This window comes from Erithacus rubecula, assembly GCF_903797595.1.
Source record: "Erithacus rubecula genome assembly, chromosome: 27".
Taxonomy (NCBI): domain Eukaryota; kingdom Metazoa; phylum Chordata; class Aves; order Passeriformes; family Muscicapidae; genus Erithacus; species Erithacus rubecula.
Window position 1 is genome coordinate 5,286,659 of NC_136679.1, and position 12,948 is coordinate 5,299,606.

Sequence of the window (12,948 nt, forward strand, 5' to 3'; positions counted from 1 at the left end):
TGGCTCAGACCCAGCTTGGAGATTGGACAAGAAAACCCCAAAACCAGCAGAATAAGCTCTGCTGGTTTTTTGTTTTTCTTAGTTATTTTATGCTATCTTATTTGACAGTATTTTTAATATGTTCAATTTTACTTTTTTTCTTATTTAAATTCTTATTTTTTTTTTAATTTGGAGGAAGGAGGGAGAGCCCCGGAAGGAGGGAGGGTTGGGGGAAAGTGATTTTAAGGTTTTTTTTCCTTCTAATTACCCTGTTCTGATTTGGTTGATAATAAATTCAGTTCCTATCTCCACGGTGAGTATATTTTGCCCATGATGGTGATCGGGGAGGGATTTCTCCTGTCCTTATCTTAACTCTTGGGCTCTTTCTTGTATTTTCTCCCTCAGTTGCCAGGCAGACCCCCAACACCAAGTGCCCTGAGCTGTACTCAGCCTCCCAGTCCCACCCAGCCTACCACTCCCAGACATCTCCCCTCTCTCCCAGCACACTCCAGCCCATTCCCAGTCCCTCTCAATGCTTCCCAACCCTCCCCGCCTCTCCCACTGTTGCTGAGCTCATCCCGGTGTTTCCTTGTTCTCTCTCAGTGCCCCTAAGCATGTCCATTTTGCCCGTACCATTGAGCTCCCAGCCTGGCCCCAGCTGCATGGTCTGCTTCATGCTGGATTTCTCCCCTGTGCAGGAGCAGCTAAGATGGCTCCAGGACAGGCAGGAGCTCTAGGGGCAGGTGATGCCCACCAACATGGTCCCCAGCAGGGACTGGACCCATCAGCTCCTGGTGCTGCTGGAAATGCCCTCCAGTGCACAGTCACCCACACCTGGCAGGTGGAGCATATCAGCCTGGAACACCCCCTGAGCTGGCACTGGGGTATGGCCTGGCTCCCACAGTGCCAGGGTGGGGAGAGAACTGGGAGAATGGGGACCTGGGGTGAACTTGGGGCCCTCACTGGGAACCCCTTTCATGCTCCTTCACCTCCACTTATTCCCCTACTCCCACCCCTTTCCCATAATTTCCCCTAAACCTCTGCTCTCCCTCAGCTTGGTTTCAGGGTGACCCACATTCTTTGCAGGCCCTCCTCACCTGAAAGCTCCTTGCCTGCAGCAGGAGGGACAGAAGAGAGGCAGGAGGAAGAGGAGGGATAGAACAGAAGGAGGAGCAGGAGTAGGAAGAGAACCAGGAACATGGACCACCACATGCGTATACTGTGCTCTGTATCTGCAGCCCCTTGGCCTCGGGAGCATTGTCCCCACCTGTGTCCTGCAGATGACCAGGGAGGGGGAGCTCATCCCTGTCCCAGTCTGAGGTTTCTCCTTAGACCCGAGATCACCTCAGAGCGACATGAAGTGGTTCAAATCCTGGTTTTCCCCGAAGCAGCCAAAGAGAGATTGCTGGAGACGGTTTTCAGAGGCTTCAAGGATTGTTTATTTTTTCTTATCTCGGGGACTTTTTGCTCGGCCAACAGCAGTCTGTTCCACCTGGCATCCAGGGTGGAATCTGCCTGGTGAAGGCAGGGCTTATCTTATATAATCTAAATTACAATTTTCCAATACAATACAATCTTGTTACATGGTCCAGCTCTGACCCCATCCAATCTAAAAGGGCCAGCGTGTCACCTAACATGGATGACATGGAGAAGAAGGAGGAAGAATTATCCACCTCCCAAATTCTCCATCTTGGCCACGTGTCCCTTATCATAAACATTCCCAAAAGTCTATTTATCTACGTTCTAACAATCTAATTTATACTTTACTAATTTTGGTGGCTTGTTTCTTTTCCTCTGTGTTGGTAATTTCCCTCAGGGGTTAGAATTCAGCGTCTGAGACACCAGGGTCTCACTCAGGGGTCTTTGAGACCCTCACCAGGGGGGTTTTGGCCAAGGAGGCCAGGGGTATGCCCTGGGCTCCCACACACCCCAAATATCCTGGTGGCTTTTTTTTTTAAGAGAGGATGAATATTTAGAGCTCACACAAAATATATTTGGGGGTTCCTGTTTCTTTTGTCTGTAAGGGGTGGGTGGCATGATGTTTGGATCTGGCAGGACTCCAAAGCCAAGCTACAAACATGCCTTGAGGGGACAGGAAGTGGGGGAAGCTCACTGGTGAGTTCCAGTGATGACTGCTGTCAGAGCAATGTTGGGGAGCAGAGAGATGCAGGTCCTCCCATAGTGGGGGTTGGACTTCCTGGGTTGGGCCTTCCAAGCTCTGTCTGGGGCCACTTGGAGACTGTGCAGGGTTGGCAGTGGAGGGGGAACACCAGTTTTGGGGACCCCTGAGGAGGGCTGTGAACGGGGGGAGCCCCAGAACCCCTTGTCAATATCCGCCAACACAGGTGAGAGTTGTGATGGTTTGTTTGACCCCGGGTGCAAAAGACACATAGCAAGGGACTTCAGTTAACAGCAATGCACTTTTACTGGGTGCCAACAACACAGTTATGCGATAGAGGGGAGAGAGGGAGAGATAAACAAAGTAAAGAGTGAGAGAAAGGGGGGGGTGGGGAATAGCTATGGGGAATAGCTACCAACAGATGGGAATGACATCCTCGTGGTCCTGCCAATAGAGGTGTCTTCCTTCTGTGGGGAGATTTCTTCAGAAAGTCACTTTTTATAGTTCTTTTCCAAAGCGAGTGGCCTCTGGCCAAAAGGTGGGGAAATTTATGGACTATTGTGAAGAGATCTGTGGCTCCGAGAAGCAGGTGTACACAGCGCCCCCACCTAGTGCCTGTTCGAAAGCAGTATACCTTGGCAGCACAGTAAGCATGCCTACAAACAGTTACTTGGCAAGCATCCACCTTGGCCAGGCCAGAACTCCTGTCCAAAGCAAGTGAGGCCCTCAGGGTCTTAAGTCTCTGTCCTTGCGACCGTCATGAGCAGATGAGGGAATCTTCGGATTGTCTCTTACAGCCCTGAAATGGGGAGATCGGAGAAGGGCAATAGCAGAGCAGGAGGATGCCTGGCAGCCTGGAGGGGGAGTCCTGGGACCACCAGGACCCTTGAGAGGATTGACAGATTTGTCTTTACAAACAAGCTGTGTGTCTGCTGGTAGATAAGACTAGTATTGAGAGATAAAAGAAACAATGAGAAGGATTACACTAATTGATGAATGGAAAAATACATTTGCTTTTACAAAAAAACCTGCAGGTTTGCTGATAAATAAAACTGTATTTTGAAAGATGAAAGCAGCAATGGAGAAAACTACAGATAATACAACTGTCCCTGAAAAGGGCCCCTGGGATCTCATACCCTGAGACAATTGAACTTTTCATGAGAAATGTTCCTCCCCTAATGAAACCCCTGTTATCAATTAGGATTTCTATTGGTCTTAAACTTTACTAGATGATTGGTCTTTTCTCACCTAGAATCTTAAAGTAATTGGATAGTTCTTAAATTATAATTTTACTGGTTAGAATTTCAATCCCCCTAAACCCTATAAAAACCCCTTGCTATGCTATGTATCCGGATTTTGCTGGTAGAACCCTTTGAAAAATAAAGCTACCTTCGGAACTTCTACAGTGGCTCCTGAGATCTCATTCTTAGCTAGCTGAGAAGCTGAATTCTGCCTCGGGGTCTCCTGGAGCTATCCAGACCTCCGTAGCAGCCCGAAGCTAGAACCATCGTAGCCCAGGCAGCTACAGCGGGGCACTTGCAGAGCTTCATTACCAGTATCTCCACTGTGTTGATTCAAGACTGAGCTGGTCCTGAAGCACTTCCCACACTCAGGACACTGGTAGGGCTTGTCCTTGGTGTGGATGCGTTGGTGCCTGATGAGGTGGGAGCTGTACCTGAAGCCCTTCCTGCAGTCAGGGCAGTGGAAGGCCCTGTGTGAATCCACTGATGTATGAGGAGAAGGGAGCTGGTCTGAAAACTCTTCCCACTCCCATTCAGAGCACTCATAGGACCACTCCCCAGCTTATCAACAAGATAAGCAATTTTAAAACAAGCAATTTTCAAATTACAAATCAAATAATTAATTTCATTTTAAAATGGAATACAACAAAAATAAGCAATTTTAAAACAAGCAATTTTCAAATTTAAAATGGAAATTTTAGTAAAGTTACAGACACAAAGATTTAAATGATTTTTAGTACTCACTACCAAAATCTTCAATGAAAATACTATCACAAGCAGTTCTAAAGCATGCACACTCATTGCTCATATACCCCAGTATTATTTCAGGAATCTCCTTTGAATAACTTTCAAAGTTACAGACATTCTGTTCTGTGTCTAAGCAAACATCTTGAGCTCTGACTGCATTACTTTCACTGATAAACCCTTGTTTTTCCCAGACAATGTAAGTTTCCAAATTAATAGTTTGTTAGTTTTCACCAATTTGACGGGCCCATTCTCTAAGCTCAAAAGGATAGAGAACAGCTCTGTCATCATTCAGCCCTAATGCAGTTATAGGGAATATTGAATGTACTGAAGCATTATATATGGTCAGTGCAAAGGCTGTGGCTGTGTTTATGCTGGGATAGTAGTTTCACCAGGATTGGAATTCTTTTTCAAGATCATGGGCATTATCCCAAATTATTCTCCAAATTTCAGTAGGAAAAGTGGCTTCCTCGACTTCTTGTATAATTGAGGCAGCAACTGACTGCATCTACAATTGAGCCTAGATACAGCAGAGAGCTAAAGAGATGTTAGCCAATTTATTCATTGATACTTCTAAATCAATACTATTCAAAATTCCCAATCTTGTTCCCACAACACCAGTTATGTCTCTTGTTTGTTTCTTGAAAGGATCCTGCTTTTTGCAACCTGGTTGTCCACCCCTAGAAAAAGGGAACAAGCTGGCTGAATTACTGAGACATTGTTTTGAATTGGCAATTTGACTTGTCTAAAAGACCATGCCGAATTAAACAATATTTGTTGTTGGTCAGTTTTCTGAATTACCCAAGGTCCAATTTCAAATATTTTCAGGCTCAGTATAACCGGTGGTTGGGTAGTAGGTGTTATAACATTAACATCAAATTCCCCTCCATATTTTGTATTGTTTTTACCACACATGATTTCATAGGAAAATTCTACAACAGTTCAATTTCGATTTTGAATCTTCACAAAATAAAACATGGCTGTAAGGTCCTGTGCCATAACTATATACAGGTTCAATGAGGGATTCAGCAATTAATCTTCACGTTCCATGGCATTATTCTGTGAGAAGCAAACACAATAGAATCTGCCACAAAGAGGCAGGAGGTTAAAATGATGGAACTATTCAGCATGTAATGCAGAATGAAATTCTGTTAACTTCCCAATCATTTTGCTGCCAAGAAGGAAGCCACTCTGTACCTCCTTTAAACACAGAATAAGAGTCAGTGTAGTTGCAAACAATGGAGGCACTCCACACTTCAAGTTGGAAAACACCCCAAATAACCATCAGCGCCCCAGCCCAAGAGTCACCCCCTCCCCCAGCAATAATTTGCTCAGCAGAAGCATTAGTGAAAGAAGAATTAGTGAACAAAGATTGTTTGGGGGAAAAAGCAGAGGCTACTTTAATTACCAAGGCAGGTTTGTCGTAGCTGCTACCCAAGCTCTCAGTTTCTGTTATTGCCAGATTTTTTACAGTTCCTTCTGTTACTGAGGATTTCTGAGCCACCCTGTCAGGGGGGGCAGTCCCAGTAGTCGCTGTCTTCAAAAACTTCACTTCCTGAGAAGGTTTTTGAATTTTCTCTGAGGCAATTTGCAAGTTAGGGCTTTCCAAATGGGAGATTAATTTTTGTTGGGTATTCCCCCACTACTTCTATTTCATCTTCTCCCACAAGGGTTTCATCAATATATTGATAAACAGCCACATTGTCAGGTTTGGGTTTTTGGATTGGCCATACAGGGGACTTTTGCAAATCCTGTATAACCGGTTTGAGCCCTTCTTTGGCACCAGAGGGAAGAGGATATTGTTTTACATTTACAGGTAATTGCATAGGTGATTTATGGTCAGCGGTGAATTTTATTTCATGTATAATTTGCAAGCAGGCAGCTTTTTAATGTTTTCTAGGAGTGGGTCAGGGGTACCAATTAAAGCTACAAGGTCTCCCCTTTCCAAAGGGTTAAGCCCCCCTGCCCAAAAATCAGCGTGCTGAGTTAGGGACCATAAGTTAAATTTGTCACCCATTGTTAAGAAAGCTCCATGGCCCCAGTATGCACTAGCTGCTTTTTATTATAATTCAGCAGCAGTGTACAGAATTTTTGTAGTGGTTATTTGCGGGTCAAAATTCTCTTCATTGATACAATTGTATTCTGTTTTAACCAAAGGTTTCATGCTAGGGCAGCAATGTTCCCCACTATTTTTCATCAGAGTTAGTTTTTTTTTGAGGATATAATTGATTAATTTCCTTCTCCTCTGTTTCTTTTGGTGACTCAGTGTGTTTTAAAGTGTTGGTGTGTTCTTGTCTTAGGGCAGCTCTTAAAGAATGAATCTCATCTCTCAAAGCATGATTCTCATTCCTTTTTTCATCTAATTGTTTTTGCAAAATTTCCACTAAATTTTGTAGAGAGTCAATAATTGTTCTTTCTTCACTTCTTCGTGTAAAGCGAGTTTCTATAGCTGCCATAAGACAGGCCCCCAAAACTGAGCAGAGAATGGTCTTATTTCTGCCCAGTTTGAATTTTGTTTCATGTTGCAAAGAATGTAGCCTATCAATCACATTTTCTAAATTAAACCAGTTACTGTGTGCCCAATCTTCTCCCACTTGGGAGAGTCTGGCATTATACTTAGCTAGCAAAGCGAAAAATGCAGCTTTATCTTTTGCATTATGATTTTTAGTCATTTTGAAAGAAGGAAAGTAAAGCCACTCAAGGGAGATCAGCACTTAGTTACACACACAGCTTTTGCTGTCCACAAGCCCCTTATTTCGGGCTGGGTAGACATACAGCCTGCGGAGTACCCCTTCCTAACTTCTTAGGAAAGGTTAGTACACATGTATACACACCCTACGCAGTTTTCACCCCCTTATTTCGGGCAGGGTAGACGCACAGTCTGTGTGGTACCTCCTTCCCAACTTTTTAGGAGAGGTTATTATGCATGCACACACACCCAACGCAGTTTCACCCCCCTTATTTTCAAGAAAGGCAGACACACAACCTGTGCAGGTTTTTCCTCCCCTAAATTTTAGGAAAGGTCAGTTCACATATATACAGTAATAGATTAGAGTTACACACGCACTCCTCAGCCTGTGCAGAATTCTCCCTAACTCAGGGAGGTCAGTAGACATTCATACACTAATAAAGAACAAGAACAGAGCAGTTCTGCCTTTTGCACCAAGAGACCTTTTGTGAATTTCTGAAGACAGAATCCTCAAACGAGTGTAGGGATGCTTTTCACCTAGTTGTGTACAGTTTTTCGGAAATCTGAAATGCCCCCCTTGCTTTCTAGTCTGGCTTACCCCTGTTGAGGTGGCCAGCTAGGTGCGGCTGGAGCAAGACGTCCTTCCCCTGTTACAGATACACACAACCAGCAGCCCTTCTGTCTGTCAGAAACCCTTCTGTCTGTCAGAAACCCTTCTGTCTGTCCATGATGGCAATTTATGTCACGACCCGCTCAACCCGAGCAGGAGTCATGATGGTTCGTTCGACCCCAAGGTGCAAAAGACAAAAGCAAGAGACTCAGGTTTGTTTAGCAGAAAGCAGTAATGTAGTTTATTGTGTGCTAACAATCAAGTTTTGCGATACAGAGAGAGAGAGAGAGAGAGAGATAAAAGGGGAGAGAGAGAGAAGGATGGGTTATAGCTACCAACAGACGGGACGCATCCTCGTGGCCGTCCAACGAGACAAGACGAGACGCGTCTTCAATCTGTTGGGGAGAAAGAGATCTCAAAGTCAGTTTGGGGAAAGTCACTTTTTATAGTCCTTTTCCAAAGTGAGTGGCCTCTGCCCAAAAGGTGGGAAGATTTATGGACTATTGTGTGTGGAGATCGTAGCCCTGTGACGCAGGTGAGGGGACAGGGTGCGATAACCAGCACCCTGCAGCGTCCCATGACAAGCACCAGGCACAGCTACAAACAGTCCTTGGCCCGCAAGCATCCACCTCGGCCAGGCCAGAGCTCTGGGTCAGGGCAAGTGGTGCAATCTCAGGGCCCAGTCTCTGATGATGGTCATGAGGCACATCAGAGAAAACTTCGGACCAACTCTTACAGGGCCCCACAGACTCTTCTCCCCTTATTCTCTGCTTTGGGGTGCAGGGAGTCCAAGGACTCCCCCTACTCCTCTCCAGGCTGTTGAGGGTCCCGCACATGGCGGCACTCTCCCCTCTCTGGGCTCCCCACTTTGGGGTCCTGGGGGACACAGGGGTCTGCTCCTCCAGGCTGCTTCTTCCAGCAGCCACCACTGGGATACTCCAATGTCCCACCAAGAGGCATTTTCTGCTCAGTTTTGGAGTTTGTCATTCTAAAAACATCCAATCCAAAAAAAACCAACCCAGGGACTCCCCAGCATATCTGGGCCTGGCTCCCCCTCCCCAGTCACCTGCGGGATGGGGTATGGGGGGATGAATGACGGTCCCTCAGGTGAGGGGCTGTGAATTCAGGGAGAACTCAAGCTCATCCTTACTTCTCCATTTCCTGATCTTCCTTTCCCCTTCCTCCTCCTCCTCTTCCATCCTTCCTCAACCCCACATCCTCCTACTTCCACCCTTTCTCGCTCTCAAAAATAGACAAGTAGATTAATTTAGGTTGGAAAGGGCTTCTAATTTCATTGAGTCCAACTGTTAACCCAACACTGCCTAGTCCACCACTCAACCATGTCCCTGAGTGCCACATCCTCATGATTTATAAATGCCTCCAGGGCTGGTGATCCAATCAGCTGGGCACACTCCTTTGGATGCACATGGCTGGCTCATGTCCAGCCTCTCATTTAGCAGCACCCACAACCCCTTCTCAGCAGGGTTGCTCTCCATCCCTTCATCCCCCAGGCTGTGAGATCAGCTGGGCGGGGACTGTCATAGCCCTTGGACAGAGCTGCTGGGCAGGATAAACTCCCTCCCAAAGAAGGTAGATCCCACTCCCCACAAAACTCCACCCTGGCCATTAGGTCACAGTACGCTCTGAGGTCCCAGAGGTCCCAGAGCCCCGTGACTACACAGCACCACAGCCACTGACCAGTCAATCCTTGACCACAACTGGTGCTGACATTAGGACAGTGGTGTCAGGACAACAGCGGCAGCAAGAGCTGTGGGACTGGCAGAGAGCAAGGCACCATGGCCCTTGCTCTGTGCCTCTTCCTCCTGCTCCTCCTGGCCATGACCCTGCCTGCCAGGGCTGCCCAGGCAGCTCCATGGCGAGCACGGGTTGCAGGTGAGCTTGTGGCCTGGCTCCCCTTTCCAGGACAGTGCTCCCTTCTCCCCAGGAAGTGTTGGGGATGGTTTTCCATAGGGTTTTAGGGAGACTTTCCACTGTGGCGGAGAGAGCCCACAGAGGCCCTGGGCTGCTCCAGCCACCCATCCAGGGTTGTTGCACTGGGCTTGCAAACAGTGTGGAGAGTGACCAGAGCCAGCCCAGCGCTACCCTGGCCCCTCCACAGCTTTGGCGATGTCCATTCACATCTGGCTTTCACAGCCTTACCTGACCCCTTGCAGTGCCCAGTCCCCCTAAGGCAGAAGGGGATCCCTGCACACCATGAAAATGGTTCTCATCTGTACTCTCTTCTAGATGAGTGGGCTGGGAATGTTATTCCAGCAACTCGGATGAATGAGAGTTTCCATCATTTGGGATTTACTGGAGGCAAGTTCTCAGCATTCCTTTCCTGACTGAAAAATTGTTCTCAATGTGGCAAGAGCTTACTCAGGTGCTGCTTCCCTTAAGAGTCCCTCAGGGTTGAGGGATTCTGGAAACCTTGCCCTAATCCCTTCTGTAGCCCTGAGTGATCTGACAGGATCACTGTCAGGGGAAGGAAGGAGCATTTAGCTGTCAATCCTCTTCCCACATGCAATGCCAGTGTCTCCTTCCATGTGCTCTGTGCAGCCACAGAGAAGAGCAGAGAGGGAAGGGAAGCATCCAGGACTGTGTCTTGTGTGGCTCCTTTGCCAGCCCCAGGCAGCTTGAGCTGCTCCCACTGCCACTACTAAGCCCCAGCCCTGCCTGGGCCTGGGTTCAGAGCTGCTGGCAACTCCAGGGAATACTTTCTCCCCTGACGGCCCCACAAGGGGCTCCTTCTATCCCAGTGTGGGTCACTGCAGGCCCATGCTCCCTCTGGCCCTGCTCCTGAGCGGAAGGCAGAGCTGGGGAAGTGCCTTGGAGCACTCGTTGCACTCACTGCCACTGCAGCTTGAAGGAGAAATGGTAACACTTTCCATTAAGGTCCACCGAGACGGAGGAACAAACCTGAAGGAGACAATACATCCTTGAAGGCATCCAAACTTATGGACAAGATGCTGAGTGATCTGGAGAGACATGGTGGGTGTATTTCCTTCAGCCTTCCCCCGAGCATCAGCAGCCAGGGGATTTCCCTGCACATCTACACACACCCATGCCCAGCACAGCAGGAAGGGCTCCATGGCAGCCTTGCTGCCCTGCTGCTGCTGTTACACCCTGCAGGGCTGTTTCCCAGCCTGCCTGGCTGCAGCTTCTCCCCAGCCTCTGCAGGAAGGCATTTGGCTTCAGCTGACAGGGAGCCTGAAGCGCCCCATGGGCCATGTACACCCTGAGATCCCTGCAATTTCCTGGTCTTGGGGTAGATCAGGAGGGGTAGCTGTTTGGAGAAGGAAGAGCCCTGTGGCAGCCCCAAGAGCCTGGGCCTTTTTCTTGATCTGTATCCATGTATTTGATAAATATTACTGACTGAAGATGCCCCCTGCCCAATGGGGAATGGTTCCATCTGATCCAGCTGCTCCTCTTCCTTTCTCCAGAGATGGACCAAAAGGCCTTGCTGAAGGCAGTGCTTCTGGGAGGCAGCAATGGCTCCGTCCCACTCCCCGGCACAAGAAGGGAGGAGATGCCAGACAGTACCACAGAAGGTGATTGCTGTGCCAGGCTCAGCCAGCCTGAGCTGTCCTGCTGGGGTCCCTCTGTGGGAGACACCGCCCAAAACCTGGGAGGGGTTGCAAGGGGTGCCCATGGTGGGGAAAGGGCAGAGGAGGAGAGCAGGGCTCCAGGATGTCCTGATGGGGTCTGCCTCTGTCCCTTTGGACTGGGGGAGCTGTCACAGGGCAGGGAGGGTCAGGGCTGGCAGTGGCTGCTCAGGGATGGGTTGGGCCTGGGTCCCTGGAAGGAGAGACTGCCCAAGCAGCTGTGCTGCCCCTGGGTTCTCCTCCTGGCCTTCTGGGCTTTGTTGGGTGGCACAGCCTTTGCCAAGGGGTGCCAAGGTGCCCCAGGCCCCAGGTCTGGGGGAAACAGAGAACATCCTGGCTGTATCTAATGAGCTGCCAGCTCAGCAGTGGAGGACAGCACAGGCTCACGCTCTCCATTGCTCCCACAGATGTTATCACTGAAGCAGGATACAGTGCATATTCCAAGAATTGTCTGCCCCCAAGATGTGCACAGGTCACATGATAGGCACAATAGTGACAATGTTCACTGTGCCACTTGTCCTGCTCTGCTACTATTTTGGGATTTGGAAGCTCTTTGAGATAAGATGGTCAGTTGCCGATTTTTCTCCACAGTTTTCTTAAAACTCTGTTCACAGCATTGGTTGCCTGACTCATAGTCATGCTACTGTGGAGCTGTGGATGGCCAGAGTTTGCCCAAATGCCTCTGCTGAGGGTTCTGCTGCTGCCCAGTGCTTTAATTGGCTTCTTAATTACTGGGCCTTGTCCTGGGGAGCCCGCTGGGGCTGCAGCCAGTGCTGGCTCCCACTGGGGCTGTGTGGCCAAGAGCAGCCCCAGGAGCAGCAGGCAGAGGTAGAGCAAGTTCACAAAAATATTTGGCAATGCATTTCACAGGTGTGAACTCCTGGTGTTTTTGTGGGTTTTTAGTTCAGAGCAGGTTCGACCAAACGGGAAAAAACACAGTCCTTTTTTGCTTCAGCTAGCCAGAGAAACTAACTAAAAGCAAAGAGCCCTCTCTCCCATAGTCCATTAGAAAACACAGTCTGTATAAGAATGTGGGGGAGCTAGAGCAGACTCTGATAAACGCTGCACCTCTTATCTCCCCCTTCACTCCTGAAAACAGTCTTACAGCTGCAGACTCAATATTCAACACAACAGAACAAGCATCATAACAAGCATCATAAAGTCACCCCAAGACAACCTCTTTACCTGGTTTATCCAATTATATTGCATCTACAAATACAGCAGAAATGTTACGGCAGAACAAATGAGACATGTTATGAAGTTGTTCAAGGAATGCTGCGCTTGAGCAGGCTTCTAGTTCTATGACAGGGATGCCACTCAGCTGCTCAGAGCTCAACTCTCATGTGCATTCTATGATAGTAGTCTGCAAAGTTTGTTCAAGAAAAACACAGGTAAAGCTTGTGATTGGAGCTGTTGTTAAAGAGCATGATTGAAGTATATTGTTGTACTTGGAGTGACTTGTAGGGGTCCTGTTCTTTTTCACCAAATGCTCAGCTGACTGCAGCAGGAGAGCAGGAACAGTGTTCTTCCAGTGCTCCCAGTACAGACCAGTGATGTCCCGGTATATCCCAGTAGAACCTGGTTCCCACCCAGTCATCCCAGTCCATCACAGTCCCTCCCACCATCCACCAGTCCCCTCCTAAAAGCATGCCTAAAAGCACCAGTTCTGTTGTAGTCAGAGAGCTCATGCACACTTATTATTAGTTACAGTATAATATTAAATAATTAATAATAGGGAGTTAAAAAAAAGCAAGAGGACTAAAACCCAAGAAAAACAAGTGATGCACAATACAATTTCTCACCATCCCAAGTTTTAGCCATGCAAATTGAATTTATATCCAAACAGAGCACTGTTTCATCATTTCTGCCTCTCCTTTTCTCACTGCACAGTGTCAGGCTACCTTTTCCCTGAAGAAGCTATCAGGATCAGGGATAAGCTGGGATGTTGTAGACAACTTTTT

The 12,948-nt window shown here is 48.0% G+C and overlaps 1 protein-coding gene across 1 annotated transcript in view; it reads left to right on the plus strand.

The window, feature by feature from the left end:
• Window positions 1–2,014: 2,014 nt before the first annotated feature.
• SPATA16 (spermatogenesis associated 16) overlaps window positions 2,015–12,948 on the plus strand; it is a gene marked incomplete at its 5' end in the record, with an annotated part of 48,265 nt that continues 37,331 nt past the window's right edge. The window contains 3 exons of the mRNA XM_079327841.1: window positions 2,015–2,094; window positions 2,236–2,324; window positions 2,616–2,636. Coding sequence (XP_079183967.1) covers window positions 2,015–2,094; window positions 2,236–2,324; window positions 2,616–2,636 — 190 coding nt within the window. The remainder of the gene's footprint in view (window positions 2,095–2,235; window positions 2,325–2,615; window positions 2,637–12,948) is intronic.